General features: G+C 42.3%; 1 protein-coding gene across 12 annotated transcripts in view; it reads right to left on the reverse strand.

The window, feature by feature from the left end:
• Nucleotides 1-757: 757 nt before the first annotated feature.
• LOC120904898 (C-terminal-binding protein) overlaps nt 758-22,868 on the reverse strand; it is a 45,277-nt gene continuing 23,166 nt past the window's right edge. For 4 of the 12 annotated variants that reach the window (XM_040315407.1, XM_040315497.1, XM_040315591.1 and 1 more), the window contains exons 2-8: nt 10,160-10,878; nt 9,753-10,058; nt 9,400-9,660; nt 9,153-9,293; nt 7,966-8,173; nt 6,913-7,086; nt 2,889-5,654 (exon numbers count right to left, since the gene is read on the reverse strand). In XM_040315407.1, the coding sequence (XP_040171341.1) occupies nt 5,647-5,654; nt 6,913-7,086; nt 7,966-8,173; nt 9,153-9,293; nt 9,400-9,660; nt 9,753-10,058; nt 10,160-10,342 (1,281 nt within the window). In that variant the 5' untranslated portion in view covers nt 10,343-10,878 and the 3' untranslated portion in view covers nt 2,889-5,646. The other 8 variants (XM_040315840.1, XM_040315754.1, XM_040316023.1 and 5 more) reach the window with 8 other exon arrangements.

Below are 22,868 nucleotides of genomic sequence, written 5' to 3' on the forward strand. Positions count from 1 at the left end.
ATTTAATAAATGCCGACTTATGAAAGAAACAGAGGAATACATCCGTTCAATACATAAGACAGTATAAAATGTAAATAAACCGACCCCCCCCCCCACTCCCCCATGAACCCTTCTTTCTCAACTATTGCTTCCCAATAGTGTTGTTATACGTAATAAAAATAAAAACATAATCGTTTTACTTTTTTTCTATTTATTTCAAGTTATTTCACATCGCTTTTGCGTCCACTTGTTCCTTAGGTTCCTTAAATTTTGTATTTATGTCCTCGTTTTTTATCGCTTTTACTTCTGTTGTTTGTGAATGTTTGTATTTTCTTCTCTTTTTCCTTCTTAAGATTCCTCGTGTGTCACTTGTAGAACAATTTGCAATTTGTATTTTAGAATTTATGCTCGCCGGTCTGCACATTTCTAACAGGCAAACGTTTTTACTGCCTTCCTCGCTCCCTACTCTCTCTCTCTCTCTTTCTCTTGGCAGGAGGGATGGGGGGGGAGTTCTATCCTCCTACTCCCCATTTGTAATTCATAATCTCTCCCTTTGTTTGCGAGTCTTTCCTCCTGTAGTTGCTAGCTTTTCCTTTGCATATTATGTCCTTTTCCCTTTTCTTTCTCATTTCTTCGTCGTCATTTTGCCCGCCTAGAAGCCACACACAATTGTTGACTTTTAATGCTGCAGCTGCTGCTGTTGCTGTTGTTGTTGTTGTTGCTGTTTTGTTCTGTTTAATTTTTGTTTTTGTTTGCAATTGAGATTGCTTGTTTGTAATTCCTGGTTTTTTTTTGTTTGTTATATCTTTCATTAATCGAATCATGTAGTTCCCGCTAACAGTTTTGCAGCCATTTCTGAAGGGAGGAAAGTTGAAGAAAGTTTCACATTATACCAGTTGTTGGATCTATCGTTGCTTCTTATGATACTCTTCTTCTGCTGATACAGTTCGAGTATGATTGTTTTCGGTGAGAACTTTTGTTTTATAATGTAAGTGTGTTGCATGTGTTGTACGTGTGGGTGGGTTTGTGTTGTTTGTTGTATGAAAATGTGTATAACGTGTCCGACGGGTAGGATAAGATAGCAGAGAATAACAGAAGAAGATGTAAAAGAAAAGGTAGTATATATTAGCATGCATTATTGTTTGATGTGTTGCCCGTTTGTTGCAAGTAGTTGTGTTTTGTTGTCGCTTTTATAGGCTGTTTGTGTTTGTTTAGTATTTCGCAATCCCCGGTCCTTGTGAATTCCGGTGCAACTCCCATCCGGACCACTCTCGGTAGCATGGATTGACTATACGGTAACGCGATGCAAGAAAGTCTAGTAAATGCCCATAGAGGCTTATCTAATCGCGTAATCGTCTTATGACAAATAAATCAAGATTGTTTAAAGTGAAGTCTACATCGTCAGTGAAGATGGTAAATTAGACACATCTTCCTCGTTCAAGAGCCGAACAAAAAACAATGAAAATGCCAGGGGAATCTCACAAAACTAATCCTCGTACTACTCATTTTTCAAACAATAGATAACTAAACGCAAGAAGAGTATCAAAGCTTTACATACATTTTACAAACAATAATCCTCGCGTTTTAAGATGCTTTCTTTAAAAATCTCCATCCAATTGTGACAAAAAAAAGGTCCTAAGATAAAGATAACATTTCTTCTGGAGCTGATAGGACGTTATACATGCGTCTATTCTATCAAAGCGATCGGTTTAATCTTGCTTACAGTAAACTCCTCCTAATCTGCAACCTTTCCAATTATCAATTATCAATCAATTATCCAAATATTTCGAATTTAAATAAAAATTTTGACAGTCCCTTTGTTTTCAACCTATTTTTGTCTCTCAAAATTTGAAAACCTCTAAAATCTGAAATCTTTTATCTGTAAGATGGATTCACAATTACTTTTAATATTTCCTCTGCAAATTATTCTTCATCTTCTTTCCTATTTTCTATCTCTTTTCATCTTAAAACAAACCCGAATAGTTGTTGTTGTTTCTGTTTTGCCATGGTTCCTTCGATTCGAGAGAACTTCGAATAATACGCCTGCTCTTCTATCCGGCTTAAAACTGTCCAACGTCCATTTTTACGAACAACACATGTGCATGATTTTGGCTGGTCATGAAGATGTGTGTGTCCTCTGTTGTAAGCTTTACTCCTCAGTAGTACGTTGTGGCAATATGGCTTCGAAACGTTGAGAAAACAGATACATACATTGAAAGACCAGATACGTTTGTGTAAAACGGAGTTGTAGAAGGATAGAGGTATGGCACGAATGCGGGCGCAAATGGTAGCAGAGTAGTGTTTCAGTTTCAGAGAATGTTTCCCATAATAACAATGCATTTTGAGAAGAAAATAATAAGGAAAATTGTCGAAAGTTTTCACATCAACCATTACTTGTGTCTGTATGTATTATTTGTGCATGTGTATGTACGTGCGTGTGTTTGTGTGTATGTGTACGTGTGTTCGTGTGTAGGGAAGATGGGAATAAATCGAATCTGTAACGTTTTAAGTTATGCTATATAAACCAACCAATTAGTAATTAGTGCTCGAATAGGTAAACGTGTACAAGGCAAAAAAATATGCAGCTCAAGAAGGTATCACGGCAATAGTCGTTTCCCAATGACAGCATACCACTGCACCACCGTTGCATCATAATCCGTTCCTCCTAATATGTGGTCCAGCATTCCTTCCATCCAACCCGATGATGATCATGATGATGTTAAGAGATGCCTTCCGTTAGCGTTCATCTTACATCTCGATCGTAAGGAGAGCAAGCAGCATAGCGATCCGATTCGCAACCATCTCTATATTCACAGGTATCACCGCATCGCATCTTCTGTTTCTCTCGCTTTCCCGAGATTTTACTTTCTCTTTCTCGTTCCCGTAAATAGAAAGAAAAGTCCACCAGATTTCACACATAGCACGTGTTCGTCAAGAATTACTTTTATTGTTTTTTTTTTGTTTTTTGACAAATGAAGCCGCTGTGTATTATTCTGATCCGAAAAACTTATTGAAAATTAAAAACAATTTAAAAAGAAGCATATTGTTTGTGTGTGTGTGTGTTTTTTCTGCAACTATCTTGCTGTTTATGTGTACAGGTTTTGGTGCGTTCGCCTTTTCCTGTTGTTTCCTAACGCTTCTGATGCTGCTGCTTATTGTATCTGTGGGTTTAATACACAAATCACCCGATTGCTATGGTTTTGTTTGTTTTCTTTTTTACCTCACTGCTTCTAAACACTAACTTGCTCCCTCCCACACACCTTCGCAAGGGAAAGGACAAACAGAAAAACACGTTTAGTTTTGTTCTAAGGCCAAACGTACGTAAACAAAGAGTTTCTACTAAATAATAGTGTCTGTGCAGAAGTAGTGTGCGAGCGTTACGGTCAGGTTTCATCCACGCGTACGGACACAACACACTTTATCATTCATAATGGAATTTAGCGGCACTCGATTATTGCAAACGTGGAACCAAAAATTAAACCATTTTTGCACCCCTTTTGCTTCTCCTACGCCAGAAACGCATATGCAAGAAAGGGAAACATAGAAGGAAAACGTTGCTGGGCATAACACCACATCACATTCTGTCCTCTATCTTCATGCCACAAACATGTTTGTGTTTGTATGTTTTCTCCTGTTGTTAACAATTACGAGTGATCTTGCAAGGGACATTTGTTTCAGCTTTGTCCCATGGTTTGCTTGCATGATTTATCTACCTTTTCACGATCAAGACGACGACACAATAAGGACGAGGCTCTATCGATCGCGATAGTCACTTGCATGCGCATACAACAATTAGACATGTTTCGCAGCTTCTCTCACATGATCATCCTTCTATTCATTTCATACAAAGCTTATCATTTCAACCTGTTTCACACTACGGCGCGCACCTCACTCATTTACAATCATTCTAACTTATTTGTTTGTATATCAGACGTGTCGCTCTCTTCTTTAACTCATTGATCTTCGAGTAAGGGTGGAGCGGGCGCACTGATGCTTTTAACCGCTAGAGAATAGTTGTTGGTGCTTTTGCCGTCTATTGTTGTTAGACCAATGCGTGTATGTGTGTCAAACATATGAATGTGATTAACTAAGCATTCTCCTTCGTGCTTCTATCTGCTCCATTCAAGTATGTAACAACAAGGGACAGTTTATTACATCATTATTGAAGGACAAAGCAAAAACTCATCGTAATTATTTTAACCCTCATGTTGTTTTTAATGCTTTGCTGCAACGCCAATCTGTCAGCTGGTTTTGCAATGCATTTGCACTCTTGTGTTTTTTCTTCCTCTTCCTCTGTTTTCCTGTGATCTCATTTATGCTCTTCTTGCCTTATCGCGCCTCTTGCACTGATGTGCATTTACAGTGTTACAGCAAGTGTTGCATCTCCTCTTTTATAATTATTATCAATTATTATTATCAATTACACATTAATGCTCGCTTTTACCATAATTCATACCTTACCTACCTCCGAATGTGTATATGCACATGTTTAAGTGTGTTTGGTGTGAGTGTTTTTTTTACTTTTAACTGTGTATTTATGTGACTGTATGTATGGATGCTCGTGTGGTGTATTGGCTCTTGGGGTTTGTGATTAAGGAGGGGAGGGATGTTTAGGGACTGTGTTATGCTTTCTTCCTTCTTCGTGGAAAGGAAAAAGGGTGTTGCTATACGGGCCCTATTAGTGTTGATGTTTGTGTTGGTTTGTATGAAAGTCTGCAGGCTAGTTAGTAGTTTGTTTAATAGCATGTTCCTTCTTTTCTACTCTTAATTTATTCTAATTTTTCGTACACATTGTATTTCACCTTTCACATTTTCTTTTTTTTGTCAAGGACAAAAAAGCACATTAAACAATAAAAAAATAAAATCCTTCCTTACATACCATAACTAGTGCTTGCTTTTTTCCTTATTTTCAACGTTTTCATTTAGTACTTTATATCTCAACCGCTTGCTTTATTTATAAGAATTATACTTCACATTTTGTTTTGTCAAATAAAAGAAAGTAAATTAATACACCTTCGCATGCGCCCACACACACACACACCCGACTATTTTTCAATTTATGATCCTTTTTTAACTTGCTGCATGATGTTGTATCTGTTGTTTCGTGTTCCTTTGTTTGTTTGCGTATCTTCTGTGTGTATTTTTATTGTATTTTATTGGATTGAAGTTTGCACTCTACCCTATTTATCCTTCTCTGCTTTGCATTAGGTTCTGTCGGTCTAAGAATTCATTATATATATATTTATGTTTTATAATTCTTATGCGTTTTTCTACAGCTGATTACAAAGGGGGTAGTCGTCACGTGTTTCCTCTTCTTCTCTGCATTTGTTTTACATATATAATCTGCCATATTTTGGGGACTTCTAGTACTGGATGGTCGTGACCTTGCGGAGTGCCAGTGTTTTGTTGTTGTTGTTTTTGTTTGTGTACGCATATTTCTGTCCTTCTATTTCTCTTGCCTCTTGGTGGTATGTAACTGTGTACAACATGGGGTTTTAGGGTAAATTTCTTTTTTCTTTTCTTTTACGTTTTGCTTCTTGTTGTTACAATTGTAAAGATAGTAGCAGCGTACATATGTATATTTAATATTATTTTCATTATGATAAAAACTAATGTACTTCTGATGGTTCCGGCTTAACCGAATGATGATTACTTGGATCTGGGGCACTAAGAGGCTGTTGGTTTTGTGCGTATTGTTTGGTTTAGTTTTAGTTTTTTTTTTTTGTGTAATTCGACGCGTACAGGTGGTGGTAGAGTAGGTAGTAGATCGAATCGCAGCGAAAAATTGGATGCGGATGCGGAAAAAAGAGGATAAATGGATAGAGAACGTACCGATTAGTAAGAGTTAGGTGTATGTAAAAGAGATTTAAAAACAACAACCGACAGTCCATTTTCGTTCACCAGCACACACGGAGTAGGAACCCGCATGGATGAATTTTGTTCACAAAGGGGGCAAAGTTTAATCAACTGATAATCGTGTGAACAAGAGTGTTGCAAAACATTAGATTCAGAGGGTAAAGAGTTAAGGATAATGAAGACAAGGAAGACATAAATACTTCACAGCATACTAAATACGAGCAATAGGTGGACACCAATAGGAACGAATGTAGAGAAAATGCATCTGTTCGTTCTAGCGTATCATATCACAGCAACTAGTCCTAATTATTTTGAGTATAACACTACGCATATGGAAATCAACATCATTTGTAAAAAAAAAGTGCTACTCGAACTATTTCAAATGAAACTACACGCCATGAGGGCTTATGGCATTTCCCTAGTACTATTTGAAGCACATGTGTAAGAGATAGCCGGTAATTTAAAACAATGAAGCATCACATGAAATCAATGTCAACTGTTTGTAATACCACAATAAATATGTAGTAACTAGAAAACTGAACAGCTCATCGATCAGTCCGCCCAGTAAGAATCACGATTATTGTTGATTGAATTAATTAATAAAAAAAAGATTGTTATAAAATAACAATATCCAATTTACACACAAACAGACACATATAAATGAACTATTAAAAATAAATTGAAGATACTATCGGGATAAGAGAAACAATATCATTGCGAGTGCGTAAGGAAGTTAAGTGATTAACCCCTTGAACATGGTAACGGCAAGCGAGTGCAGAGTCAATAATGTGAATAATACATTCATCGAGCCTATCCAAATTGATAAGGAAATGAAACATATATTCTTGTGCTCGCATAATTTACGACCATTATTAAGGTCTGCTCCGTATGTCGTATTAATCAACAAGTTCAGTTGTTTGATTATGCATCATTTTAGCTCAGCTAGGATAGCATGATTGACAGAGAGAGTGATGAGGGAAGTTGAAGGTAATGGTTTCCGGCGGTCGTGGTGGTGGTGTCGATATTGGACAGCAGTTGCAGTAGTAGTTTCGGAAATGGGAGGAGGTGGTATAATACCTTGTGGTGGTGGCGCTGTAACAGCGGAAACAGGCGGTATTACGGCAACGGGCGGTGGCGGGGGACCGCCGCCGCTGGGTGGCGCATGCGATCCTGCACTGTGTGGTGCCTCGAGCGGTGTTGTACTATGGGCTTGCTGTAATCCACCTGAATAATAGCCGCCATTTATACCAGCTATAAGTTTTTTTCTTGATTTGTAAATTATTATTTCACTTTTCTGCGTATATGGGGTTTTGTTTTTTTTTTAATTTAAATTAAATAGATAGATTTTGTTTTCAATAATGTACTGTCTTTTTGTTTTTAGTAAACATAGCTAAAGTTAAAGTTTGATTCGTTTAGAAACTAAAAGCATGACAATGAACAACATATCACTACGATAGTTTTTCTTATCGTTTTGTTAATCATCGTTTTACTGTGGTGGGATTGGCATTTGAGGAAACAGTTTAGGTTGTTGTTGTGGTGGTTGTGGTCGTGGTTGGTTGGTTGATGAAAGTGGTATTTATCGAGAAGAATCGAATTGGAAGTATGAGAATGCTAAATCATTTTTCTGTTGCATGGTTTTTTTTTCAATTTGTTTTAGTTGAAACATTCAAAGAAAGATACGCGCGCGCAGCAGAAAACACACACTACGACTTGTTTCACAATTCAGTTGAAACATTTTCAGTCGTAGTTTGCTCAATTGTAAAAAGAAGGTGAGGTAACACAAGAGGGTGTGTTAAGTATATAAGCAACTTTAAAGTGCGTATGTTTGTGTGGTTGTGTGTATAGATGTGATTGTGTTGGACTGTGGGGAAGGCTATGACTGTGATCGATAATTGTGATCGATTCCGGGATAAATAATACCCCAGAAAAATGTGTCCCTGTATGTGTGAGTTTGTGTGTGTATGTGTGTGTCTCTATGTATGGGTGAGTGATCCTGATATTATATCATCGGCAATAGAGTATGAGAGATAGTGTGAGTTCGTATTGTGTATCGGAGTAAAGACAGCGTAACGACAACGACAACAAACAGAAAACAACAAACAACAAATCGGACAACCTGTGACTACTAACCTTCTGAGTATCCGCCGGCACCACCGCCCGTCGAGGAACGCAGGAAGTACTCCTTGTTCACACAGTTCCGGAGACACTCCGGTATATTGCCAATGATTGCCCGTCGGATTTCGCTCGCCGCCATCTCGCGCAGTTCCGTCGTGGCCGCTTCGCTGTAGAAGGCAGCGTGTGGCGTACAGAGCAGGTTAGGGGCATCTTTCAGGGCACCCTGCCATTGTTTAAGTTCCGCGTTGATCATATTTCATATTTGTAACAGACGATCGATCGTTCGAATGGTGACCGTTTCGTGTGCATTACGTGTATAAAAAGAGAGAAAAAATCAACAAAAAAAACGTTAAAAACAATTTTTAAGTTTTCTAATGAATTCTCTACCCTCGCGATACGCGAATGAGAAGAAATCATTAGTGGTTTTGTGGTTCGCTACCATGCTAATCCTTTCCATGCTTGGTTACCTCTAACGATGCAAGTTTGAGTGGAGTTATGTTATACCAGGAACTAAAAACATTCCAATGGCTCACCATTACGCGTTGCTGGTATGACATGTACCAAGTATCTGGCGTAAGTAACCATCGCATCAAAAGGATTTGTTTTGAGGTGTTAGTATGCAAATGAGAAATGATGCCCTAGCCGGAATTATTGTTAGTAAAGCGCGTTTGTGTATTGTATGTTGATGTTTTTGGTTTTTAAATTAAATTTCGACAATTTTAAATATTCGTATGATCATATTAAGCCGTGTAACTCGATAGCCGTAAGGTTAGTAGCTTTGCTTAAACTCGCAAACTCTCAAATAACATTTTAATTCCTTAAAAGATATGAAGAAAGTTTATCTACGATCATAATATGCGATACAAATTTTAAACGAATTTGAAGGTGGAAGACTGAATGATATTTTCAATTCTGGATATTTGTGATTCATATTATTAGTTCTAAGCCACTGAATGTTAAATGAGTGTATACAGTAGAGGTAACTGAGAATCGCACATCTCCAATGATCTCCTAACTATCAATAATAACAACGTAATGGACTGATTGTCCTTGCAAATAGAGTTGCCCCTTTCGTAATCTGGTATGAAAATGAGGGTAATATGCAATGAATGAAGCGAAATGCATGAATCGACTAACAAAAACAATAGCATCAACACAAACGGTGTATAGAGAAAAAAGATAGTATAAGTAGTAGAATAAACCTGAAATACATTGTATGGCTCATTCTCATGAACGTCTAGTGCTGCCGCTCGGATGCGACCCTGCTTCAGTGCGACGGCAAGCGCCTCGTCATCCACCAGGCCACCGCGTGCCGTATTTACCAGGAATGCACCGGGTCTCATCTAAAAGATAAGAATAGGTATTATTAAGGAAAGAATAACAACAACAGCAAAAACCCCAACGTGCCAACGTGGGTTTCTAGGCGATTCTCTTCACCGTAGACTGTACCTGTTTAATCGTAAACTCATTGATAAGATGATGATTATGCTCGTTTAATGTACAGTGCAACGAGACGCAATCGGAGTGGAACAGCAGTTCCTGCAGGGTGTAGACGCGGTTGAGTCCGAGCGATTTCTCGATACCATCGGGCAGGTACGGATCGTAGAAGCTCACATTGAAGCCGAATACTTTTGCTCGCAGCGCAACCGCACTGCCAATGCGTCCCAGTCCGACCAACCCAAGTGTGTCACCGCGTATTCTGGCACATCCCTGAAATCGAACGGACGAACGAAACGATTATCGCAAGTGTTCGCAATGTTTGCCGATGCTCCCAACTTCACCGCCAAAACAAAAACACCTACCTGCGCTGCATCTCGCACCTGTTCCGGGCCAGTAAATTTCTTGCCTTCTCGCACCATGTTCGCCAACCAGTAGGTCCGCCGGTACAGGTTCAGGATCAAGCACATGGTCGTGTCGGCAACCTCCTCGACGCCATAGCCGGGCACATTGCAGACGGCGATACCGAGCTCGCCGGCCGCCTTCACGTCAATGTTATCGACTCCGCTTCCAATCCGGACGATTATCCGGAGGGCTTTGAACTTTTCCAGATCCTCCTTCGTCAGAATGATTGTGTGCCACATCAGTGCGCCTACGGCTTCGTTTAATACCTGATAGGATGGGACAAAGAAAACAGCAAGTTAATCGACTGCACACCAAAACGACGGTTAAGGCGCGGGCAGCGCGCCAGAGCACACGATTTTCGGCTTACTTTTTCATGAATCTCTGATGTGCTCTGTGCATCGCAGAATGCAACCGTGGCCACATCCTTCAGTATGGGCATCTCGATCGAACAGTCGCGCCCATCGAGAAGAGCGACCAGCGGGCGCGATTGCATCGGTCCGTTCGAAATTGGCCCGCGGACGTCACCCAGACGTGATCGTTTCGGCATCATTGTTGTTCCAACCAACGCTCTTCCCGGCCAAACGTTCGGCTCGGTTTGTGCGTCTGTTTTTCACTTCCGTGTTCCGAGCTCGCCAAGAATCGCCGATCAACGTCCGGCTCCTGCTCCTTCCTTCTGTCCCGATCAGTTCAGCCGCACGCAGCACACACGCTCACGCCAACACAGGAACTAATTCCTGTGTAATTTTATTGTTCCAACACTCTCACACACTAGGCGCGCGTTGCTGTTTAAGATTCCGCACAGCACTCAACACACAAACCAAGACTTGCAAATTTCTGGCAGTTCTTGATGTGAAGCTCCAAGTAGCTGGAAATTAGTATACGCCACAGCGCGCACGTGGTTTTCACACTCTCACACTACTTCTCTTCACACTGTTTTCCCGCACTCACACAGACACACATGCACAGTTTATTTTATATGTTGCTGTTTTACCTTTCTACCGATCATACAGTAGTAGCCCACGCAAGTTCTTGAGCACACTTTGGACGAATATTGAAATAAAACACCATATACATTTGCTGATTTAACTGTTTAAAAAAAAGGATAGAACGAATTTTAATTATTATTCCTGTTCCTCTTTAATAGTAATAAGAAATAGAACTTGAAAACAAAAAAAAACAATCATCCAACGAAAGCCCACAAATAACTTAATTCCAAACATTTCATAATAAACAAAGTGTCTTTTTATGCAGCATTAACGATTGTCGCGCAGTAATGACGGAATGATGACGAGAAATTACAACCTGCAATGAAAGATAAAAAAGATAACTATTATTAGTAACGGTGTCTGATGTAACGATCTCAACAGGAGACATGGAGAGCGCGAGGGAACAAAAAAAAGCCAACTTAATCACTAACTTTTCTCATTTGCCCATTGCCCCAGCCTCTCTAAGAAAGGCGAGGGGAAAAGTTGTTGCAGAAAAGTAGAATGCCATCATCACATCGAACAGAAAAGTTTGTTTTCCTCTCCGTTTGCACGTCTAGAGTTTGCGTGTTTCTTGCAAAGTTTTCCCTCCACACAGCGGATGTAACTTTGTCTATCTTCAATCTTTCGCATTTCTTGTCATACAATTAGGACACTTTAGCGTACATTTCTTCACTCGAATTCACCACCCGCCCCCGCCCAACTGTCATAGCTTCCCTCTGTGTCTTCAACACAAATCAAACAATTTTCAAACAAAAAGGTCACAACTCTTCTTTGACGCCACCCTTCAGCATATTTTCTTCGCCATGTCTAGGGCGCAGCGTGGCGAAACTTTCCTCTTCCCACGCTAATGTGTGTGGCAAGAAGTTTCGATGAGTTGCACCCGAGCCGGGCGAAAAAGGCCGGGTGAGAAAGAGATAACATTGCCACCCCGCCCGTACCCAACACAAATAAGTCCTAAGTCACAAGGTTAACACAGGAAAAAAGCCTCCAAAGTTTTATGAAACCAACGAGCACCACAGTAGCGACTTCAAGCGGCCGAAACAACACACACACACACACACAACAATCAACAGGGAAAGGGGCAGGAAACTTCACAGTTCCCGGTTGGTGATCGAAAGCACAAGTTGGTACAGAGTGCAATCGAAGGCGAACACAGGGCGAGAAGTGTGTAGTGAGAGTCCCCGGGAATTGCGGGGCAGCACGACGCGGAGATTGTACAATAAAACGAAAAGTTTTAATTAAAATGTAATTAATTTACAAGCTCCCGGGTTCTTGGGCAACCGTTGTGCGGAGAGCCAGTGTACAAACACAAAAAAGGAGACCCAGCAGTAGGTGGCAAGGGAAGTGCCGAGCCGCAGTAGCCACGTTTTAAGGCAAAATACCTCACCGACAAGTTGGTTGCAACGAACACAGCACAAGGCGGCATCCGCGGGACGGAAGAAGAGCGGCAGCAGCAACAGCAAGATGATGCTTCGTGTCCTTGCTAGATCCATTTGCCCGCCATGTTCCGCCTTCTTTCGCATGAGTCGCTGGTTGGAGGCATACCAGCCAGGAAAAACCATTGGCACGTGGAGAAATAAAACGAAAGGTACGAGGAGGACGTGTGTGTGTGTGTCTGTGTGTGGCGAGAGGGGCAACTGCACGGATGTGGGAGAAGTTTGTTTCCATAGTTAATAAAATTGAAAAACAAGAAACAAACGATGTTGTGCAGAGATTTTGCGCTGCTCCCGAAAGTTCGATCAAGCGAGTTATTCGGTCAAGTGGAAAAGTTTTGCAAAAACGAAAACAAATGAAATCCGTGCGAGGGGGTGGCGACCGGGGATGGAACGTTCTCTCGCCAAACTAAGTTTCATATTAATTAATTTCGCTTTTCATGTTACGAAAACGTAAAAAGGAAGAAAAAATGGGAAAGATAATAATGCCGTGGGTGGTATTTTTGTATGTATTAATTAGGAAAATTAAAACAACAACATCATCGACAGAAAGATAATTTAAGGCACACAACGACCACTCGTGGAATAAGTATATTTTTCAGCATCTTTAAAGCTGGGACAGCAGCGTCTACTGAATCCTCTGTACAAAGTGAGAAAATACTTTCCAACGTAAAAGCTACGACGCATATAATACACATTAAAGATATTAAACTTCATAACAACAATCCCTTCCCACCCATACGCCCCTTCGCTTTTACGGAAGGAAACAATCTCATACTAAAAACTGCTGCTCTCGCCTTAATCTCCGCGCTGTAACAGAACGACCGAAAGAAGTTAAAACTTAAAGCTGAAACTTGCTCCACACTTCCAGTGGTACTAATGGTACCAATGGGGTGAGGGGTTCATGGAAGTGGGTAGGATAAGAGTTTTGCAAAAAGTGTTACCAGGAACCAGAAAAAAACCATAGACGATATGCGCCACTGCTTATAACAACGACACACACAGAGAATGGAAAATCATTTTGCAACCATTATCCTTGACGTTGCGCTAAGGAGCGAAAGCGGGACAATGAGAGTGTGTATGCTTAGTCGGTTAGCTCTTTCTAGTTCTCTTTCCTTGTTTCTTCCAACCGATTCATTCAACTTTTGCGAACGAGCAGAACGAACAGCTTTAAACTGAGGTTTTCCGACATTTTCCCCCAGGGGCGCCGCCAACAGGAGCGTTGGGCAGTTTAAAGAAGTTTCGTACGAAATGTCATCGTTTTGAGCGCCACATCCACTGTACTGTTTAAGCTAGCAAAGTGGTAGAGAAAGAAAGCAAGAGAAGAAAAACTGTACTTCTTTCCCAATTTCAAATCAATATTTTCTCCGGCATCTTTTTTATCGTTAGTCTGGCTTCTCATCTAAGCGCTTGTTTTCTTGTTATCACAAACTTACGATTCAATAAATATTATGAAATGTTTGTAGAACCGTTATGGCACATAACTAATTAATCAAATGATGAAAAAAGATCAGTGAATTAATAAATAAACAATTATAATAATAATATACGTCCTTCAATATATAAGAAGTAAGCTTGAAATACATTTGCTATCTCATATTGTGTAGATGAACTATTTAATATATTTGGCATATATTAGTTAAATATTTACCAAATAAAGTTTGTTAAAATAACTTTGACCTAGCCAGCCAACTTGTCTGCAGGATATTATTACATTCCGCATCAACGAAGCCTTTGTAATAGTTTCACGAGAAACAACGTGTTTTCCACGCCAAGCCAAGAGTCCTGCTGTAACGCAACGCACAACGCAGCGCAGCAGCAGCTTCGTGGCGAGGATATTTTTAAAGTCCGTCAGGCGGAAGAGTTTACCGGCATATTCCAATAAACCCGGCCCCAGTTGGCGTCACCCGGCCTAGCAAGGGAAGTAGGAAGCCCACAGCGTATCGCGTCGCACTCTTTCCACAGTGGAAACAGTGTTGCCATCCCAAGGTTGCTTTCAGCTTTGCCGCCCCGTTTGAAGCGTGCGCCGTTTTGACTTCGATGGAAATTTCCATGTGTTTTTTATCCTTCACCACACACACACCTCTATCTTTCTCTTTTTCTTGTTGCTACAAGCAGCATAAAAGCGTGAACGGGACGGAACGTTTGCCGTTGCTGCAGAGGCGCCATCCTACACAAGCAGCACACAAAACATATATCGCACAACCTGCAAGCCGGCAGTTTCGCTCAACGGTATAATGCTTCATTCTTTGGCGTTCGACAAACGCCCGCAACATATTGAGGGGACAAACAGTTTTCCTCCAGTGCAACAAACGGAGTGGAGAGACGCGACGATGAAAAGTCAACGATGACTTTGCTAGAACTTTTCGTCTCTGCGTACTCGCCTCCACGCCCCAGAGACCACACACACCAGCAGCAGTGGGAGTGGGGGAGGGAGGTAAAAGTCCGCATACACACAGCAACAAAAAGACACATAGACACACACACATATACATTTCTAGCTTTCACTAATACTTTCACATCCACAAGCCGGGCGAAAAGTTAGAGGAAAAGTAACTTTTCGGCAACGGCTTCAATTGACCTCCGGGAGGGAAAGAGAAAGAGTGCGAGAGAGTGCAGGAAAAAGAGAACGGCGGGAACTTTTCCACCGACCGACTAACATCCCTTTCATCTCGCCCTCGCACTCTGGCGCCGGCAGTGGAGCATGGAGCGCGGCAAACACGACAGCAGCAGCAGCAGCAGCAGCAGCTCGAATAGCAGAAGTTGTCGGCAAACTTAGTTCCCGAACCGGGGACAGAAGTTTTGGTAGCAAAGTTTGATGGGAAATTGTGCACGCAACCTCTCCCGCCTCTTTCTTTTCCCGTCCACAATCGTTCTACGAGCGATCTACGGGAGGAAAAATTCCGTGGATAGGGTTTTTGGAACTTTCTTCTCACAGGCAAATTCCGGTGTTGCAGTTGTTGTGCTGCTGCTGTGTGTGTTGTGGTGGGTTGGGAGCGTTTGTTGTGATCCTTTTTTGCCGGGACCAAATACTTCCGCAGCCCTATCGTTCTCTCCCTCCACTTTGCAAATGGGATAACTCTTTCGCTTGCTCTCCATTGGCGTTAATCGGTACCCTATGCCTGGTAGAAAACATTGCCTCTTCCTTCTTGCCTCTTACCCTACTAAATTTACTCATCTTTGGTATAGACACACACACACGCTTTGGAAATTGTTTCAACCTACTGCAGTCGCGGATGCTTAAGCGCAATAGATAACAAGACAGTGCGCGAGAGTGGGACAAAACGAGTGCCAAATAATTCGCGGACGAGATAGGGTAAGAGGGGGGAGTTTGTAAAGAACTTCCGTCAACTAACTTTCCGTTGAGCCGCCGCGGTAATTGAGAAAGGTTCTTCTTCCCCCCGCCCAACACAGGGCAGCAGCACGCGCTCCAACACCACCACCAACGTCCCTTCCTTCCTTTCCTTCCGTCCCTTACTCTTTAATCAAAACCATAACCTGGAAACCCGGCAAAAACTCCAAAAGTTTGGTGAGAAAAGTTTAAGTCCGAAGAAAACTTTTCATCGTGCGGCACCACACAAACACACGCACACCCTCCTAACCAGCACCACCACGCCACGCCGGCAGCTGAACAACTTTGAAGAAAAACTTTGTCTGCTGTGCCTTCAAAATCTGGGGTGGTGGGGTTGCGGTGGGCGCCACGCTTGGTGAAGAGGCATCATCGATCGCGATGTTGTTTTTCTTATTTAATGTTGAAATCTTTGCAAACGGCAATAGTAGGTCTCTTAAAGATGAAGATGATGGAGCCAGCGCGGCACAAAGTCTTTAGCGACAACCATTTCTTTTTTATGACTTTCTCTGCCGCTCTGCTCCCTCTCTGTCTCTCGCATTGGGCTTTTTTTCATTGCTATCGTCGCTCCCCTAGACCGGCCACGAATTGTAAGTGAGATAGTAACTGATCCAAAAGCCATTAAGCACACAGCACAATACATAATTATCTCGACCGCTCACCCACTACCAACGCTTCCTCCTGGACTGCCCACACAAACAACGGAGGGACCGGCGACTACATTCGGTGGCTGCGCATGAGAGGAATGGGTAATGATATTAGCAAACGACAAAAGGAATCATTTTTGTTCAATTGTATATACATATTAACGGTGCCAAAAGACTAGCGTCACCGATATCGCTGTGATCGTCCGCCAGAAACCGAATGGCAAGGGCCTGGGGGGTGTAGTTTCAGCTTGGCGATGGGTAGGGCGATGGGGTGGCGACAGCTTCCTTTCCCTCGCTCCGCAGATGCTTTTCTTCTTTCGCCCGGTTTATGCTATGCTGCACATGCGCAGCCGCTTCCGGAATGTTCTCGTTTCCCTCTGTCTCATCCATGTCCATCCCCCACCCGGTCGGGCGGCGTGCGTTCCACCAGTATTCATTTGCCGCCAGTATCACCGCCCGCTTTACCAGAGCCCATTGGGCCGGGGCACGATTGGAATCCATTATCCGGTTGCCACCTTCGAAGGACAACCAACGCACCCCCACCCGCCAAAACTCCTCTCCCGACTCAAATGCGGGAACGGAAGAGCCAACAACAAAATAAGTCTACACTGTAACGTGGAAGACTGACAGGGAAGGGGGAGGGGCGTGTACGCGATACACAAGCGCTCTTATCCCTTATGTGCACCCCCAACCCCCCACCCTCCTTACAATGTCAGCCATACCGACGGGGAAACAGACACAGCCGGCAACATCACTGGATGGTGAGGTTTGGGTAGTACACGGTTTTAGTGGATAAATTTATGAATTTCTTCTCCCACTACCTTTGCCAAACCACCCGCCCCCTTGCCCACTTTGTGGGGGGTGTAGTGAAAGTCCCCTTGGTTCTGGGCGCGAGAAATTTGAGAACGCTCAAGCTCGAAATTGGAGAGAAAAGAGCGAAAGCGAGAGAGAGAAAAAGTGCTGTATGTGTGTGTGAGTATTACAAGTAAATATTTATTGCTGTAAAAACCTCGCCTCTTTTAATGGCTTACCCTCCGCCGCTCCGTGGCGCTACCATTTCCCGTTACCACACACGCACAGGCCCTCTTCCTCGCTTAAAAAAGTTAAAGAGTATTATTTTCCATGAGGGAAAAACTTTAACAGTTAATTTGCCTGTGTTTTTCTATGTTGTTGAGTTTTTTGCTCTCCTTTTTTTCAATCTTGGCTATGATGATGCCTTTCTATGCATTGCAACTCAAAGCATAATAATAAAAAGAAGAGGAAGAAGTAAGGGAATATTTTTTGAAGTCGTAGGTTCCTTGCTGCCAAGAGTTGTTTTAATATAGAAGTTTACTCATTTCAATGTTTAAAGTGAGGGTGTGTGGAAGGGATTTTGCTTAATTACCAACGAGAGCAAAGTTTCTACTTTTTAAAGGCGCATTTATTTCAGTTTCTTTGTTAATCATAAGCCATTAGCATTTTGTAACGTTTTTTTCTGATATAGAATTTCACTTTTGTTTTCTTTCCATCATCATCTTAAGCTACCAGACACCGTGCGCCTCCATTAGAAGTTTTACAGACTTTTCATCCGCTGCACTGTTGTTCACATTCATCATTCCGTAATTGCCAAACGGCATCCGACCCTGGATGATTACTAAAAAGGCAAAACACTATACACTCTTTTAGTTTTTCTTTTTTTTTTGTTATTGTTGTTATGCTTTAATATCACAACAGCACATCCGAAACATCCATTGCCAAGAATTTAACACTTTCAGGATACCATTGTGCATCGAAGGAACGAACGAATGGCAAGGCAAGCAGTTCGTGGAGTGCAACTGAGCAAGCGGAAGCACGACACGACGACACGCGCCGAACCATAATTGGGAGAGTTTTGGGAGGGGGAGGAAAAACTGTATCCAAAAAAGTTTGCTTGACAAACTTTCGACAGCGAGTAGCACGACGAGCAAATGGTACACACACAATGGAGGTAGAAAGGGAGAGATATGGCTGGTAGTGGGAAGGGGAAAACCGAGAGTCAAAGCCTTGCGTCGGGCGGCGAAAAAAGTTTTCCATGATTTTCCCAAAACTAGTTCGAACTGCTTCCTCACTGCCCACGCCAAACCTCCAACACGATGCTTGTTCGTCGAAGGATGGGAAAAGTTTTACACACAGCCAAACTTTGATTCCTTCCAGAATTTGCTTTCGCACCTCAACTCATTCGATTCGACCCTCTTCGCGTTCAAGCATCCTTCCCTTGCCGGTTTGCTACTTTGGTACTGTACTGGTGGTATAGCGTATGTCTGGCTCAGAATCAGAAACGAAGTGAGTAGCAGAGTTTGAGCTAGGAGGAAAGAAAGCGCTCAAAACTGTGGTAGAATTGGAGCGATAGAAGAAAATGCTAACCGCTCAGCACACATTAGTAGCAAGTTTCGCCCGGGCAAAAGTTATGTAAGTCTACAACAACAACATCGGCCACACACTTTCACCCTTTTTGGTCCAACACAGCCCCTCTTACACTCTCCGCTTTCTTTCACTGTACGTACACTAGGACCATTGTGGTCGGAGTTGTCTCCGGTTGGCTGCTTCATGGTGCAGCGGCGGGAATTCCGGGAAAATATAGCTTCCACTTCCCCCCCGCACGATTGGGACAAGTAACAGTTTCCTCCCTCTATTGTCTACTTGCACAGCAGCCAGCCATCGATTGAGCAGCTTTTTTTCTTTTTCGGAAAAGTGTACGAGCAAAAGTTGTTGAGCAATTTCGCTCATCTTCCGCCCTTTCTCCCGTTGAAAGGTTTTTCACTGCAAGCGACAAAAAAATAGTTGAAAAAGCCTGAAAAAAGATGCTGCGCTGCAGTGTGTGGCGAGACAGGTCGTCCCTCCCCCTAACGGTGACAATGTTTTTCAATGTGTCGGGGACGACGAGAAGAGGAGAAAGAAACACGAACACAAACTTTATGGTAATAGTGTTTGGCGGAGGAACTGTGCACACTGCGGCACGGGGCAGAAGAGCGCCACACACCGTGGGGTGGTGGTGTTTATGCTGGGAAGGTAAACGATAAACTCCTGGCGTTCCTGGGCCCAGTGCATCAGGGGGCGCGTGAGGAGTTGCGCCAACGCTGAGCGAAAAACTTTTGTTTTCTTTCCTTGTTCTGGGTGCGCCCAACCACCGCCCTCGGAAGCAAGATTACGTGAATCGGATAGAAGGAAAGTTTGATGCATGGATGTGTGCAGTGTTCCACACGGTGAGTGGAAAGGGAAACTTTCCTGACTTATCTCATTAAATGTGGCACGCTTTAAAGAAGGAGAAAACCCCCCAAACCCGGCTGCATTGCACTGTAGAACAGGTGGGCCGGCATCACGGGACGCGGCAGACCGGCAATAGAAGCATACTTTACATTGTACTTTTTGAGAAGAATGTTGTGCCGATTTTTCACGTTTATCTTTTTGCGTAAGACTAAAAATATGTTTTTTGCTACATATTTATAACGATTTTTTATTTATTTTTAGGTGGTCACAAACGCTGTCAGTGGCATTAACGGAACCGTAACGGTGCAATGTATGCTTGTAATATTTAACAGTAAATGCATTTTTTTTCTTAAACTGAGTACACTCCTTTACGGTACATCGTGCGCAGGATTCGGTTTCGTCAATTTGATCCCCAAATGCAAAAACTACTATCTGACGGTGAAGCAGCAGCAGCAGCTGCTTTACCATTTATAATTATCTCCTTATTTTTGCGTCCATCCATCCATCCACATTGTTACGCCGAAACGGTTTGCGAGTACTTTGGAGGGAAAATTAATTTCCTCATTTAACATTGCCATTAGATGATTTATTTCGCAAAACAAAAACTGCAGAGAGAAGAACAAGTCGTTCTACCTTCCCCGTACATTTACATTTTTGCTTCACAATTCCAACGCTTTTGCAGCACAGACGACCACCAGGGATATGAGCACCAATGTTTGGGGAAGTTTTATGTGTAAAACCTGCCCAGCTTTCCAGAATCGTACATTTTTTATCCATTTTGTTTCGCCTCAAAAAATGAAGGAGAATAAAAGCATCACTTTCATCATATGAACAATGAATGCCATATCAGGACTGAGCTATCCAATATCCAGCACAATTTGAGAAGTCTTTGCTTCGAATTTGCGTTGGAACTTTAAATTGGTTCTGGAACTTTTGGACTTGAAGATTAAAATACATTTCCACGAAGAGTTCACAGACGTATTTTGATAATAAACCTGCACAGCAAAAAAAAATCTTGAGTGACCTTTTTCCTTTGAATTTGATTTGGTTTTTTTCCTTCCTTCCTACTAACTACCAATGAAACAACGGTAAAAGTCGATCAAGAAAAGTAAATGCATGCGTTTTTTGCTTTCGTTTTCGCTTAGAACGCATTATCGGTTTCACCATTCGCTTCTCGTGCGCCATTCAAGCGAATTAACAAACACGGTAGCAACAAAAAAACACTCTCATAACACATTTCTTTGAGGGCGCATTGCACAGCTACCTAAGCATATGAGCATTAGCCATCAACGAACGGGGTCGGGGAGGAGGAGGAAAGTTCGCGGAAAATATCAATGGTAAATAATTTAATCTAACCAATAGTAGAGCACCATTGCTATGGGTTCAAAATGTAGCCCATGTTTACCACTCCCCAGCTCAGCACAGCATTACTGTGTGTTACGGTTGATTTGTAAAGAGAGCAAAAAAAACGATGTTGAAACCGAAAATAACACAGTGATGAATATATCGGCAGTCACACATTATGTGTTCCACCATTCCCCCAACACTCGACCTACACCGCTCTTCAACGACCCTTCCCTTCCATTTTCCGACACGTACGAAAGCAGCAATCCCCTACACTTCTTGACACATATGTGCATTTCTTTTGTCTCACTTGAATATGCTGACCTTGTTGGATTTCGTTCGTGTCCTCAGTGTTTCATAATGGGGCCACCAACGGTCCCCCGACTTCGGAATTGTTTATAGATGCGTCAGCAGAAAAGCACTCGATGATACAGACACACATAGCGTGCGATGGGCACACGATGCGTTAAAGGGTACGTTTAGTCTCAAAAGAAAGAAAGAAAAGATTCGCTAGCTAAACAAAATACAGTGTACATGGAGGGGGACACCTTTTACACTTATGCGGAAAGCGAAAGACAACTATTTTGCACTGCTAGCAAAATTGCAACAATGTTGGGGATAATAATAGAATATTCTTTGTTTTGCCACAGCTTCCATCCGGAAATATCCTGGAGCCAGCAGATTGAACAATGCGACAAAAAACATACTTTCACGTCGCAAGACAAAGAAAGACAAATTTTGCACGAATTCACCAACCGTTTGTAACCAATAATATATAACTCGAGCTATTTATTCGCGAAAAACAAAAACAAAACATTCGTGCATCACCACACAGCACCAACGATCCTGAAGCGTTCGAGCTAAGAATAGATCGATAACAGAAACAGCAGTAGTGGGGCGAGGGGAGTAGATGCGGGCGAAATACTTTTGCATACTTTTCATTTTTTGTTACCTACCCTCTCCTCTCCTCTGCCCTGAAATGCTCCACCACTTCTCAATTGACGCACCGTTTTCGTCGCTTGCCGCTACACAACGATGCGCCACCCAGAATGCGTTCGGAGTCTTTCCACTGGCTTGGGGCTTGACCGAAGCGATGAAAATAATATATATGCTTGGTCTGCCAGGTGAATCGAGCCGTGCACAAAAACAAAACACTTTCAGCACTACACACACATCCCGCAGAAAGTATGGGGTGTGTCGGGGGGAGGTACAGACAGAGGGGGTTTGGTTAAAGTAAAACGGCGGCAAACGCACCACACGTTACGCGATCAGATGTTCTTTAGGCTGGCGAGGAAGCAACAACAAAACAAAAAAACAACAGCAGCAAAGCCAATTTCGTAAATGAAACGACCGGATTTTATTATTTCGCACAACACAACAAAACAGGGCGGCGCAGTGGTGGCGGCGTCTTAAAAATATCCGGGCTCCCCGTAATGAGACAACGCTGGTTGGTGCAACCCGTTTGTTGTGCGTTTATTTTGGGGCCGAAAAGATTGGAAAATAAAACGGAAATAAACACGGGCGGCAGCGCGGAACAAGAAATCGGTTTGAGTATTTTAGGGAAAAAGAGAGAGAGATGGAGAGATGGGTGGCACGTAAAGGTCATGGCTTTGTTTGCAACAACGTTGGTTGCAAGGCGGGGGTTTTTCGCATTAGGAAGCAGTAAAATACAGTTTTTGATCTGTTGGGAGGGGAAAATGAGGGGGCAGACAAGAGAGTGAAAACTTTTTTTAAACCGATGTGTTTTGCATTCGTCAGATTTTCCGCGTGACGGATATGTACGACGATATTTTCGACCATCAAAACAACAAATACTATTGTGGGTTGTTTGACAGACGGCGTTGGTTACACGATAAAAAGGAAAATAACATTTAAACAGCGAATAAAGTACGATCAATTGTGCGTGTTATTATCGCGTTTAGTGATGAAACTCATCAAATGATGTAGCAAAACAAGAGCAGCAATTCCCTTTTTTATATTTCGGCATTAAAGTAACGCACGTTGCGGAAATCGGTAAATTGCAAACAAAATTTGCTCTTCTTTTGAAGCATATTATTGAAAAAGGCTTCACAATACGTCACTTAATTAATAA

This window comes from Anopheles arabiensis, chromosome 2 (assembly GCF_016920715.1).
Source record: "Anopheles arabiensis isolate DONGOLA chromosome 2, AaraD3, whole genome shotgun sequence".
NCBI lineage: Eukaryota > Metazoa > Arthropoda > Insecta > Diptera > Culicidae > Anopheles > Anopheles arabiensis.